Source organism: Podarcis erhardii, assembly GCF_964252035.2.
Source record: "Podarcis erhardii genome assembly, chromosome: 10".
Classification (NCBI taxonomy): Eukaryota; Metazoa; Chordata; class Lepidosauria; order Squamata; family Lacertidae; genus Podarcis; species Podarcis erhardii.
This window is the reverse complement of record NC_138500.1, coordinates 57442806-57457802: the sequence shown is the minus strand read 5'-3', so window position 1 is coordinate 57457802 and position 14997 is coordinate 57442806. Positions and strand designations below refer to the sequence as shown.

General features: G+C 42.9%; 1 protein-coding gene across 1 annotated transcript in view; it reads right to left on the bottom strand.

Annotated features, from left to right (window-relative positions):
* Positions 1-14997, bottom strand: part of CPED1 (cadherin like and PC-esterase domain containing 1) — a gene marked incomplete at its 5' end in the record, with an annotated part of 117460 nt that overhangs the window by 17701 nt on the left and 84762 nt on the right. Inside the window, 2 exons of the mRNA XM_081877864.1 lie at positions 2454-2590; positions 3768-3885. Of these exons, the coding sequence (XP_081733990.1) occupies positions 2454-2590; positions 3768-3885 (255 nt within the window). The remainder of the gene's footprint in view (positions 1-2453; positions 2591-3767; positions 3886-14997) is intronic.

Here is a 14997-nt window from a genome sequence, read left to right as displayed (position 1 = left end):
TTTTTCTCAAAAGTTGACGTGTACAATAATTAAAGTTTTATGCTTCAGCACATCACTGAACTATTACGGTAAAAGTTAATTAACCATAAACTTATATGAGGTTTTGTGACACAGATGTAAAACTAATTAAACCATTTTTATTTGGTTTTCACATTCCCCCCCCCAACACTGTTAAGCTCATGTCATTTCCCAAATGGATACAATTTAACAAATGCAATATAGCCTTCACATAGTTTGCGTTAATAAGGGCTTCAAAGACAAACTGCTGCATATAATATGAAAGGAAGTGAGCAAAGAACTTCTCAACCCGGAATTCCTTTCAGACTCCACATATGACTGATTAACTTTGCTAACACACCATTAATCTATATAGACCCTCTTTAAAAAAAATACTTTGGGGAATTTATATATTTCCCCTTTTCATGTCTCAGCCAATCCATGGCTTTCATTTCACCACAGGTGATCTTGAGTTAGTACTGACAGAAATAATTCAAGCACAAAGTCACATGCATGGAAATGGGGGGGGGGGAGTGGTTCAGATGAAGGCAATAGCACCTATTAGAGATAGACTGAAACTACACTCCTGGGTGGAATCTACACACATATTAAAAAAACCGCTGTGAAAATGCTTTTTAAACAAGTTTTGAAAAATATGTTGAATTTGGCATAGCTCACTCTCGCCATCTAGTGTCACATTTGTATATCACACTTTACAGCGCATTTAAAATGTTTTATTTGCAGCTGTATAGCTGAGTCCCTGGACACATTTAATGGCTCCCATTGGACCAAGCATTCATTGGACAGCATTAATTTGTGTGTTAATTTGTGTGTTATATTCCAGCTTTCACGTGATGTAAAAGCCACTTCTAGAAATCTAGCGGAATAATATGCAAGTTTAGTGCTAATTTCCGTGTTATATTTGCTTCCAGAAAAAAATAAAAATGTTTGCAATCCTGGGATCCACTTGCAAGCCTGGAAGTTTGTATAGGGCTGTGCACCTATAGGGTGCTCTGTAAGTGGGATTCCTTTAGGAATCACTTTTCCTCTCCTTAGCAAGTGATCCTGCAGGGTCCCAGGAGAGGCTCCACAACCAGCTTTCCTTAAGAAAAGCTCCTTTTCCTACAGCTGGGTTTAAGTGTTCCTTAATTTGGATAACATATAGCAAAATCTGTACTTTTTTTTTTTTTTTACTTACTTGTAAAACTTGTGCCACCGGCTATTGTACCTGAGCCACAGATCTCTGTCAAATGTTAGACAGTCAAGCCATGCCTATTAAGAATTTCCAAGCAACCATCTTAGAATGTTCACTACAAGAAAAGTCAGTCTAGTGAGGTCCGCCTGAGACCTGCACAAGAATGTGAAAGAAGGGAGATTTGTTAAGATTAGGCAGAAGCAATGCCATGCATTAGATACCCAGCAAAAGAAACAGAGTGCATGCAAAGTGTGTCTATTCTCCAACCATAATACAGTGGTACCTTGGTTCTCAAACACCTTGGCACTCAAACAACCTGGAACCCAAACACTGAAAACCCGGAAGTGTTTATGAACTTTTTTCATAAGCCGAACGTCCTCCGTTTTGAGTGTTACGCTTCCGATTTGAGTGCCTCACTTCCCTTTTGGGTGTTACGCTGAGGTCTGTCTGTTTTTGCTATTTATTTTGTGTTTTTGTTTTTTGCGGCTCTTTTTGTGTGTGACTATGTGGAACCCAGTTCAGCTATTGATTGCTTGATTGTGTGACTGCAGTACATTGTTTATTGCTTCCATTTTATGGATCAATGGTTTCGTTAGATAGTAAAATTCATGTTAAATTGCTGTTTTAGGGGTTGTTTTTAGAAGTCTGGAACGGATTAATCCATTTTGCATTACTTTCTATGGGAAAGCATGCCTTGGTTTTGGAACGCTTTGGTTTTGGAACAGACTTCCGGAACGGATTACGTTTGAGAACCAAGGTACCACTGTATGTTGTGTTTTAGTCTTCATCTCAAACATGTCACATCTTAATGTGTGACTGGGACCTACAGTGGTACCTCGGGTTAAGAACGTAATTCGTTCTGGAGGTCCGTTCTCAACCTGAAACTGTTCTTAACCGGAGTTACCACTTTAGCTAATGGGGCCTCCCGCTGCCACCGCGCGATTTTGGTTCTCATCCTGAAGCAAATTTCTTAACCCGAGGTACTATTTCTGGGTTAGCAGAGTCTGTAACTCAAAGCATCTGTAACCCAAGGTACCACTGTATTTCATTCAATGCCTGAATACTGTCAAGTCAAGGCCAACTAGAAATGAAAGCGCAACGGTCACAGGGAGATAATTCTGAAGTAAATCAAGGCTACTTTAATATATTAATAGCGTATATTCATGTGCAAACTTATGCCGAAGAATGTCAGGACAATGTATTCGGCGCTGAGATAAGCTGAATCCCTTTTCAGCTTTCCTGTTCCAAATTTACAACCTACCTTTTTGTTTTTTACACATTGTTGCAGCTCTGGTTTGTTCACAATGGGATATTGACAATTGTGCGGCTGCCATGTTATCTGCCTCCAATCACAGGTTCTGTTGTCGGAACAACTCAGACAGGGCACGATCCATTGTCCTAAAAACAGAACATAACCACACTTTGGTTTTCATCTGGGCTTTTGTTAAACACACTTGTATTCGCTGTTACTAGGAGGAGGCGTGTGTGACTAGGACAAGATTTCTTCCTACCGCCTGGTCACTGACTGCCAGACAAGACCTCAATGTGACAACCTTTAAGCTTGGCAGAATAACGCAAGAATCTTATTTCTGTATCTGCCTTTCCTCCCAGGAGCTCAAGGCTGTGTAGATTACCCCCCCCCCCCCACACACACACCATTTTCTCCTCACAACAGCCTTGTGGGTTAGGTTAGGCTCAAAGATGGTGACTGGCCATGGGGTCACCCAGTGGGAACTTAAACCTACTTTATACCAGGTCAGATCGTTTGTCCATCTAGACCAAGGTTTCCCATCATCCCTGACCACTGGTCCTGCTAGCTAGGGGTGATGGGAGTTGTAGTCCAAAAACAGCTGGAGACCCAAGTTTGGGAAACAGGCCTAGGTTTTTCATATCACCTGCTACCTGATCCTTTCAACTAGAGATACTGAAGAATGAACCTGAGAACCTGCCCATGAAAGGCTTGAGCTCCATCACAGATTTTCGATCCCTTCTCTAAACATTGCAAAGTTATAATTTTTATAATTAATTTATACAACACTAGACAAGTGTTGAACAAAGTTCCTGCTGTCAACACTTGCCTCTCCTGGTTCCTTAGGAGATTAGGGTTTTGCCACTGTAGTATCTAAAGAAAAGCCTTCCTCATTCTGTATAAAGCTTTGCCCATCTTAAGCTGCCACCATGAAAGGAGAGAGTCTTCTTTCCTTTAATACTATTTTAAAAGTCTTTTTCACCAGCTCATTTCCATCAGTATCCTATGCATGTTGACTCAGGAGCTAAAACCCATTGTGATCAAGGGAGCTTATTTCTTGATAATAATGGGTATAGGAATATCTAGGAGTAGTAAGGAATTATGCACTTTTTAGCAATATTAAAATATTGTTATATATCCAACAGACATTTGTTTCTCAAGAAGCACACAGAGTTTTGACCTAACCTAGCTGTGTCATCAGCATTCAAAGTTCATGGTTCATTCTTGATCTTTTTCGCTTAATGTGGCTCCCTGTAGCAAAATAACCTGCATTCTAGTGGAACAGGATGCCTTTCTGAACCTGTATGAAATATGTCAGGAACAAACCTTTTGTGTCTCCCATTTCACATGTTTTCAACTGCGGCTCTGAAATGGCTGACAGGTAGACAGCAGAGAGAGGTTGCAAGCCACAGGGTTCTTCAGGATGAATGAGTGTGCCACAATCCTGTATTAAAATGTGCAGATACGATTTGTTAACACCCAGCCGTTATTTTGTAATATCACATATAAAATACATTGGACAATACAATATTAAGAACTCCCCAGTTAAGAGAATGTTGCAAGGGAAGCTGTTCTTTCCTGGTTCCTGCTGTCAGACTTAGCTGGCTCTGAAACATGACCAAAAATCAAACATACATAATCCCAACTCTGCAAATATGGACTTTTTCTTCTTCTGGGGATGCACAAGTCTCTCAGTCATAGTTTCATTCAGCTTCTTGCTTTCAGAATCTTAAGATCAGTTTTCAACATTTCCACATCAGTTTGCAATTTTAAAAAGTTATCATGAAAATTCCTCATGTTATCTGCGTCAATTTGTACTAAAATACAAATTATAGAATAAATTATAAAATAAAAGGGACGTGGGTGGCGCTGTGCGTTAAACCACAGAGCCTAGGACTTGCCGATCAGAAGGTCGGTGGTTTGAATCCCTGCGATGGGGTGAGCTCCCGTTGCTCAGTCCCTGCTCTTGCCCACCTAGCAGTTCGAAAGGACATCAAAGTGCAAGTAGATAAATAGGTACCACTCCAGTGGGAAGGTAAACGGTGTTTCCGTGCGCTGCTCTGGTTTGCCAGAAGCGGCTTAGTCATGCTGGCCACGTGACCCGGAAGCTGTATGCCAGCTCCCTTCGCCAATAAAGCGAGATGAGCGCCACAACCCCAGAGTCGGCCACGACTGGACCTAATGGTCAGGGGTCCATTTACCTTTTTACACATGGTGGTTTGCAACTTTGCCTAATATACCAATTTTGCAAAGCAATTTTCCCCTAAAATAATACATTTTTTGTATGTCATTGTCACGAATATATGCATTTCTAAGGATTCTTTACCACAGTTTATGCACTTTTGTACATGTACTTGGCTAGATAGCTGTATTGCAAAATTCAGTATAGTGTGCATTTCGAAGGATGATAGTGTTTTGTTTTGTTTTGTTTTGTTTTGTTTTAAATTTCTATACAGCTCTGCATCTGAGGATCATAGGGCAGTTCACATATAAAGACACAAGAATACATGAGAAAACAAAAACAGTACCTAAAGACATTCAACGGAAATGTGAGTAAGATAGTTGCCTTTAAATATGGACCAAATTGAATTTCTCCCCCATCCCTAAATGATAGCACAATGGATGTGTTTTGCATGTAGAAGGTTGCAGGTTCGATCCCCTGCAGTTCCAAATAGGCTTCGGGAAAATTCTGACTGAAACCTTGGAGGGCTACTACAGGTGCAGCACAGACAATAGCGAGAAAGGGTGAACCGATCTCCTGCCTTGGAACAAGACAGCTTCATATACAGAAGCATCACAACCATGCGCTTTCCATTGGTGACTCTGTCAGGTCCGTATGGAACCTCTGAGCCCAGGATTTACACAACATTGGAACAGCAACCACCAACAGTACTATCAAAGGCTTCTACCATAAGGCATGACAATTTGCACAAGCCTTCGCAGGCAAATTCCAGATTCCTGAACCAACTGCTATTGCCGTCGCCCGAGTGTCATAAGAAAATTGAACAGGGATTTTCTTGTTCATTTCTTGCGGATGTTGCAGGTATTTAAGCAACATGCCATAATCTTTGCTTTCATTGCAGGCTGATTAAATGCATCTTTGCCTTCAATTCAGCTAATGAAAATATGACCAAAAACGTTATTTTATTTTGTTTAATGTTTAAAACAACCCCTGATCTCTTGCAGGGATGAATGCAGGACGTATGCAGTATGCAAGGGAGGGCTAATGTCTTGTGATCAAAGGCGGCATTAATATTGCCTTGTAAAATGGAGTGGCCAAAGGTCAGCCACTCACATTTACTTTAGCTCCGCATAAGATACTCCGAGGATTTTATTCAGAGTGTGTGGCTTTGGAAGGTTCCTTACAGGCACTTGCAGAACTGCAGAATTTCCAATGCTTTATTCAAAGATGAAAGCTGACAAAACTTTGGAAGTTGTCAAAAATATCGGACACTTAGAATGAGAGGCAGGCAAACAAATTATATTTCTTTTTGGGGAGGGGCACCCTCATTTATACAAGGGAATCAAGAAGGAACCTTTGAAATGTCTGGACTGATTTCAAAAGAATGCCAGGTTGGCAGGTGCCCTTTAAATCATAGCGTGATAATGTTATTTATACCACTGCAAGTCACAACAGAGAAGATTCAATAGGGAACAAAAAATGAGCACCTAGTTTAGTTGGAGTAGTACAGTTTATGTTGAGTTAATCATGCTGGCATTGATTCCAACACCTGAACTCTCTGGAGGTCTCCCAAAGGGGTTCTACTGAACCCACAACTTATGTTATTAATTTATGTTCAAGAGAGAGGTTGGTGCGAGACATACTGAAAGGGAAATAAATTATACAACCTCTAGTGAATATGCCAATGTGGTCTTAAATGGATTATGGCAACTGATTTCAGCAGGTTATTTGGTAACTTGGCTTCATGTCAGCTGAAAAAGCGACACGCTTGTATGTAAATCTAAGCAAGCCATAAATATATCAAGAATACGTGTTTCAAAATATTAGCAACAAGGTTGATTCAAGCTCGGGTCCATGTTCCTGAGATCACATGATTACAGCTATACTTCTCACATATTAAAAAGTTCTAATTTATTTAAAACACTTGAATAATTACATCCTTAGAGCATCAGCATCCTATGATCTCATCCAAGGCATTTTCTGGATTCATCAAGCTTGAGTCCAGCAATAAATCACTGAAATTGTAAAACAGGAGTAATAGAAAAATGAAATGAACTAGCTTGGGGATAGATCTGCACAGTTCTGCTGCCCTCATAAATAAATGTCTGTGTGTTGCCTTTGACTTGCTATTCATTCATTTAACTTGAATAGCATTTATATTTCAGGAAATTTAAAATCTAAAAATAATATGAACATTGCAAAAAAGCATCCTTGCATGTCATGATGAAAATCAGAAATTCAAGAACTATGCATTCCTAGTGGTAAGGGGCACCATTCTTTTAATGAGGAATGAGGTACTGACTGATCACTAAAAACCCTGAAAAAGGAGAGAAAACTGAGAAAGGAGACTGCGTTTGGTGTGGACTGTCCATTCACATTCACTTGATCACACCAAATTGTCTGGTATGGGCATGCCATTAGGCATCTACTTTTGGCAAATTATGTTCTGAGTACTTCCCCCTTAATTAAACGATAGGTCCTATGCTTTGCCAAAGGGAAGGCACTGTAAGATTCCCACAAAACAACAGGAAACAGTAGGGTTGGTTATATTAAAGGAGACATATGCCCTCTAAATCAAAACAAGTACAAACAGGACTCACCCAGAAACATACGGTTGTTTTTAAGAGCTTTTCTAGTGATAAAACAGAACCACGATTGCCATGATGTGCATGGCATTTGTTAGCTCTGAGCAAACAAGTTTTCCAGGTTTCTGAACCACAAGGAAACCTGCAGCTCCTCTTTGCCCAATCGTCCAACAGAAAGATGGGCGTCCAGATCACAGGTGGTATAATATATCATATCATATAATATCTAACATATAATATTCAGCTCCATGAAAAAATATCTCAAATATATGTCTCAAATGGGCCACAGAGAACATCACTCCATGCCATAACAGAATGAAGTATGCAGTCAGCTTGGTATGACAGCTATATCTAAAGAAGAGGAATAGTATTCTTGCTTGCACTGTTCAGTTGTGACTACACAGCTCTATCTCATCTAATCAGGACAAAATGAAATTACCAATTCCTTCTCTGAAACATCTGCAACTCATTGCATTTTTTTTAAAAGGAAAAGCTCCTCATGAATTCTTTTAGTCAGCTGATGTCCGTTTTCATACACAACCAAAGTGTACGATGAAAAGTGATTAACAAATGCTGTAGGAAAAGTAGGCTAATAACATTAGTCGGAATGAGCTCATAAAAAGTCAGATAGGATTCTCACTGCAGAGAAATAAATTATGAGCAGATGGGTTAACCCTACTCTATCAAAAACGATTCATGCAGCAGAGCAAATGAGAAGCAAATGCCACCATAATTGCCACGGTGGTTTCTACTGCAACCCACCTGCCTCGGGGTTTTATGCAAATGATTGATGTATGTGTGCTCCACACCCAGCCACATTCTGGGCTCCCTATTTCTGGCCTCAAAAAGTCCCATCTAAAAGCAACAGCACAATATCCAGCTCAACACATTGAACTCTTTGCCCTCTTTTTGGGGGAACAGGGTGCTCAAAATAGATATGTGCTTCCATGCTGGAAAAGACGGGAAAACGGCTGAAGATTTGGTAAAAAGTTCATGAATTAAAAGACATTCTACCCTGAGTGAATGAGGTAGTGAATAGCCTTACTCAGTGCTTGCTATTTTTCTAGAAGAGGTGCTGCAACTTCCCATAAACACTTCCCTTGTTCTCTTATAATGGCAGTGGTGCCCACTTGAGAGATGCCGGGACTGAGTTTCGGCTGAAAAAAAACAAACCCCTGGCCTTACCGATGCTATATTCTGGATGGAATTAAAGGGCAACAAATAATCATCCATGATGATTTGCCAGAGATGGAAAGCGTCGCTTGTGAGGTTTTTTGTGCTAAGTGTCGTTTTAGGTACAGTCGTACCATGGAAGTCGAAAGGAATCAATTCTGGAAGTCGGATCGACTTCCAAAACGTTCAGAAACCAAAACGGGGCTTCTGATTAGCTGCAGAAAGCTCCTACAGCCAATCAGAAGCCACGGAAGCCCTGTCGGATGTTCAGCTTCCAAAAATAATTCACAAACCGGAACAGTCACTTCTGGGTTTGCAGCGTTCGGGAGCCAAAACGTTCGAGAACGTTTGAGAACAAGGTACAGTGGTACCTCTGGTTACGTACTTAATTCATTCCAGAGGTCCATTCTTAACCTGAAACTGTTCTTAACCTGAAGCACCACTTTAGCTAATGGGGCCTCCCGCTGATGCTGTCGCCTCACAATTTCTGTTCTCATCCTGAAGCAAAGTTCTTAACCCGAGGTACTATTTCTGGGTTAGCGGAGTCTGTAACCTGAAGCGTATGTTACCTGAAGCGTATGTAATCCAAGGTACCACTGTACTACGCACCTTGACTAGGCTAGTTGCAAACCAAATTCATATTGGGGTTTTCTTTCAATAAAAAAGCGTAAGGTTTACTCCAGCACAATGGCAAAGGATGAAATTTGCTGCCATTAGTTCCTGCACAACTAGTTCCCTGAAGATCTGGGCTACTCCTCTGGGTGTGTAAGCATCTGGAAGATTCCCTTTGAAGTAAATATGTTCTGATAAAAGTCGGAGAGGAAGTTAACGCGGCATCAGGCACACGAACAGGATTAGGCTGCTCTCCCACACAACGCCACAGACCCAATTAATTCCTGCCCTTCATGCAAAAGTTGAGGGGGGGGGTTACATGTGTGTTGAGGGATAACGCTAATGCAAAGCATACTCTGTTCGCAGGCATATCTCTTTGTTCGTGTTTACCGTCTACTCTCTAATATGCTTCCAACAGATCCGAGCCGCAGGGCTTTGATGTTTTTAATTTTGTTAATATCACAAAGGCCTCATATGAAAGCAGCGTCTCGTATCGGGTGCGATGGCTGTATATCTATAAAAAAAAAAACCCGTGAAGCCATATGCTTCATCTCCCCATTTGGGGAATTAAGGAATCACATGGGTGATTGATGAGAAAAAAACGTGCCGGCTGGGCTGCAAAAAAAGCAGCCTTCTTCCCGCCGATAGATTTCCATTAACCAGGACGTTTCGCTGCCTACCTCTTTCTTGAATGAGGGAATCTATAAAGGGGTCAGCCCTAGACCTTGACACAGCACAGACTCTTGGTTAGGACAGTTCAAATCCTCTGCAATCCCTTCTATGATTTTTAATGGGTTGGGTAAGAACCAACTGGAAAGACATTTGTAGCTTTCTATTCATAACAATTTGAAGGACCGCTGTTTACGCTGCATCCAGTGTGCTGCTTTGGGAAGTGGCGTGCACATGGCGATAACCACAATCCACATCTATCCTGATCTATCTCGTCTTTTAAAATGAAATCTTATGTTTGCTTTCCCAAACTGGCTTCAATCCAAATTGGAAATCTGGGCCTGATTGCCTTGATACAGCAACCTCCATTCCTGACCAGCCGTTAGGCACGCAGGCGTTTGTCTCAAGCCGTTGTTTTGGGTGTGGTGAAAGGGCATCAAATTGTTAGCTATGATTGTTGTGTTTTTGCTGCCAGGAAAGCTGGAGTTCCCGTGGGAGCTAGACGTCAACTCGCAGCCTTTTGATCCAAAGGGAAGCCACAGAGCTCCACAGATGCAAGAACCAGATGCTCGTGAGAACCCAAGAAGCACAACCTGAGGATTCTCCTAACATCCTTCCTCTGGCAGTGGAGCTAGAACAGAGCCATGGTGTCTGCTTGCCATCGATGAGTGGATAAAGACCTGAGAGCTGGGGATGGGGAAGGAGAGGTTGGGTGTAGGAAGTACTCATGGGGTGATGGAGGAGAATGAGGGGAAGGGGGGGATCAATGCACAGGAACCAGAACAGCAGGACACATCACCAGAGGGACCTCTGTCTCCATGAGCATGGCGGGTGCTGAAGCATAGGGAACAGTGAGAGGGGTGCTCTAGGAAGCTGAGACAGACAAAGGCCTACAGCCCAGGTCCCTAGCTCGCCAGGTGAGGCTTGCTAGCTCTGGGAGGACATGTGTGATTCCTCAGATGGAGGAGGCTTGGAACAGGTGAGGGTCACTTGCTGTCAGGGACTGGACTGAAGAGGAATGGTAGAAACCTTCCCCCTCCTCCTGCACTATCAGAGAAGAGGGAGACGGTATAGATTTAGAACAGTGGTTTGCAGAAGGTCACAGTTCAGAGGCTGCAGAGGGGAGAAGGTGGGAAATATTGGGAGAGGAGCAGGAGGAAGAAGAAGATGCACCAGGGGAGAGACTGCTGACAGACTCAGTGTCTTTGGAAAGCAGGCCAGACCCACTCCCTCCCATGTCCAGGCAGGCATTGAGAGTAGGAGAACAGAAAGCTCAGAGGCAGAAAGCACAGATCAACCAACTTAGGGATGATGTATAATAGGAGAGGCAGAGATGGTGGGACTTTACTCGCAGCAATGGCATTATCCAAGAGGCAGCATCACACGTCTCTTTCTCTGAATATTGAATAAATTATCTCAGTAAGAACTTCTTGTTTCCCCATTTCTGGCTGCCAGCCGTGAGGGAGGGGGATCGAATTCCCTGAAGCCTGACACCTGCCTCATCAAACCCAGATGCTGCAACCAGCAGGGAAAATAGCAGGGGTGCCGACTTGGGCCCCAGGGTATGGGTGCCCAGCATGTGCGCTGTGATGTCATATCATGACATCACACGCCCCGCAGCCTCGGAACCTGACTTCCACCTCCAAGGTCTTGTGAGACCTCGGACGTGACTTCCGGTGCTTTGCAAGGCACTGAAAGTTGCATCAGGAGCCCTGCGGTGTTGAGCATGCACAACAAAACTCAAGGCCCCAGGGTCCCCTATAGTTGGCTCCCCTGCAAAGTATAAAAGGGAAGCAGAGCTGAGGTGCTGTCTCTGCTCCACTGCCCATGTTGAAGGACCTCGGCTTAGGAGAAGAAGCGTTTGGACTTGATATCCCACCTTTCACTCCCCTTAAGGAGTCTCAAAGCGGCTAACATTCTCCTTTCCCTTCCTCCTCCACAACAAACACTCTGTGAGGTGAGTGAGGATGAGAGACTTCAGAGAAGTGTGACTAGCCCAAGGTCACCCAGCAGCTGCATGTGGAGAAGCAGGGAAGCAAACCCGGTTCACCAGATTACGAGTCCACTGCTCTTAACCACTACACCACACTGGTGTAGAGATGTTGCAAGGTCTCTGCAGGACTTTGGACATGTGGCTTGACCCTGGACTGGGGGCTTGACATACTGGCTTGCTTCCAGGTAGGCCAGGGGTTCAGGACAAAAGAGAATGAAAACCCATGGTCAATTTCAGAATGAGGCTGCACACTGAAGGCGATAAAACTGAAGGGTGGTTTATATCGATATCAATACTACCAATCAATACCAATATTTTGGGATTCAGAGCTGTCAAGTGAAGAAACGTTTTGCTTTGGAAAATCGATAAAAGAACGGCCATCTCTAGGTTAGATTTCCCTGGCTGGCTTATACCAATGCTGCTGATAAATATACTCTCGTTTAATGCACACAGCTGGAGAACAGAAATAAGGAAGACAAATTGGCTCCCCCAAATCACCTACAAATCTGTTCTTTCTTTCTTTGAAACCCATAATGGTAACTAAATTGGCTCTAATAGATTTTCAGCGCTCTTGCTGCTTTAATCAAAGAAGAGAATTTAATGTTGGATGGGCATATATATATATACACACACACACACACACACACACACACACACACACACACTATGGTACCTCGGGTTAAGTACTTAATTCGTTCTGGAGGTCCATTCTTAACCTGAAACTGTTCTTAACCTGAAGCACCACTTTAGCTAATGGGGCCTCCTGCTGCTGCCGCGCCACCGGAGCACGATTTCTGTTCTCATCCTGAAGCAAAGTTCTTAACCCGAGGTACTATTTCTGGGTTAGCAGAGTCTGTAACCTGAAGTGTATGTAACCTGAGGTACCACTGTGTATGTGTGTGTGTGTGTGTGTGTGTGTGTGTGTATCTCACAACATTTTCCAAAAGATATTGATTAAGGGTTTGCCTTCTGGTGCATAGCAGATAGAACGCAGTCTACTTGTAGCTTGCTAGCATGATGGCATGGAGGAAGCTTTTTTTACAGATTGGATGCTGAAGCTGGTGCCAAAGGGCAAGATCCCGGTTAAAAACTGACTCTGTTCTCCGTAGCAGAAAGTTCACAGCGCTCCATACCCTCAGTTTCTTTCGATTCGGGAAGAGTAATCAAGGAACCGGTAGCAAAAAGTGACTCAAGCCATTCCAGCGGCAATAAATTAATCTGGGACACTGAATGAATCACTAAGTTCAAGCACTTACATCTGCTGCATGAGACCATGATGAATGAGTTAACAGGGTAGCTTGGCAGGTGCGTAAAACACAAGGCAAGGTTGCTGCTGAATTAAAAAGGTGGAAAACACAGTTACCTAAATTAGGATATACAGCTATAAGAAATAGAGAGAAGGAAATTTTGGGGTAAGGCAATAAGTGAACAGATGAAAGTCAAGGGGTTCTGGAATCAAGTGGAGCCTTGTGCTGTCTGCTGCTTCTCTGCTACGTCTCTCTATACCTGAAAGAGTGTCTCCACCCCCATCGTTCAGCCCAGACACTGAGGTCCAGCGCTGTTGTGTACTAAAGTGGGCGGTTAGTTAGACAAACCCAGAAACAGAAAACAGATCCTGTGAGCAGGTAAAGTTGTGGCGAACTGTCTCTACATGGATAACGGGGAATAAAATAAGTTGATTTCTCCCATATCTCAAAATAGCACATCTCAGCCTATCTGCATGCACACGAAAGCTTATACCCAGAACAAACTTAGTTGGTCTCTAAGGTGCTACTCCCCTTCATGGATCACTGCCTTGCCGTGGCGAAGGGGCTTGAAAAACTCAGAGAAGCTATGAACTATGCCGAGCAGGGCACCCAAGATGAACAGGTCATAGTGGAGAGTTTTGACCAAACGTGATCCGCCTGGAGGAGGAACTGGCAAGCCACTCCAGTATCCCTGCCAAGAAAACTCCATGGACAAAGACAACAGGCATATAAAAGTTATGACACTGGAAGATGAGCCCCTCAGGTCGAAAGGTGTCCAACATGCTACTGGGGAAGAGCGGAGGACAAGTACAAGTAGATCCAGAGCTGATGAAGCGGCTGGGCCAAAGCCGAAAGGACGCTCAGTTGCGGATATGCATGGAAGCGAGAGGAAAGTCCAATGCTGTAAAGAAAAATATTGCATAGGAACCTGGAATGTAAGAACCATGAACCTGGGTAAGTTGGATGTGGTCAAAAATGAGATGGCAAGAATAAATATTGACATCCTGGGCATCAGTGAACTAAAATGGACGGGAATGGGCGAATTCAGTTCGGATGACCATCATATCTACTACTGTGGGCAAGAAACCTGTAAAAGAAATGGAGTGGCCCTCATAGTCAACAAAAGAGTGGCGAAAGCTGTACTGGGATGCAATCCCAAAAATGATAGAATGATCTCGATACGAATCCAAGGCAGACCTTTTAACATCACAGTAATCCAAGTTTATGCACCAACTACTGGTGCTGAAGAAACTGAAATTGACAAATTCTATGAAGACTTACAAGACCTTATAGAAGTGACACCAAAGAAGGATGTTCTTCTCATTATAGGGGATTGGAATGCTAAAATAGGGAATCAAGAGATAAAAGGAACAACTGGCAAGTTTGGCCTTGGAGATCAAAACGAAGCAGGGCAAAGGCTAATAGAGTTCTGTCAAGAGAACAAACTGGTCATCACAAACATGCTTTTCCAACAACACAAGAGCCGACTCTACACGTGGACATCACCAGATGGGCAGCATCGTAATCAGATTGATTATATTCTCTGCAGCCAAAGATGGAGAAGCTCTATACAGTCAGCAAAAACAAGACCTGGAGCTGACTGTGGCTCAGATCATCAGCTTCTTATAGCAAAATTCAAGCTTAAACTGAAGAAAGTAGGAAAAACCACTGGGCCGGTAAGATACAATCTGAATCAAATCCCTTATGAATACACAGTGGAAGTGAGGAACAGGTTTAAGGATTTAGATTTGTTGGACAGAGTGCCTGAAGAACTATGGGTGGAGGCTCGCAACATTATACAGGAGGCAGCAACGAAAACCATCCCAATGAAAAGGAAATGCAAGAAAGCAAAGTGGCTGTCCAACGAGGCCTTACAAATAGCAGGGGAGAGAAGGCAAGCAAAATGTGAGGGAGATAGTGAAAGATACAGGAAATTGAATGCAGATTTCCAAAAAATAGCAAGGAGAGACAAGAAGGCCTTCTTAAACGAGCAATGCAAAGAAATAGATGAAAACAACAGAATGGGAAGATCAAGAGATCTGTTCAAGAAAATTGGAGATATGAAAGGAACATTTCGTACAAAGATTACCATAAT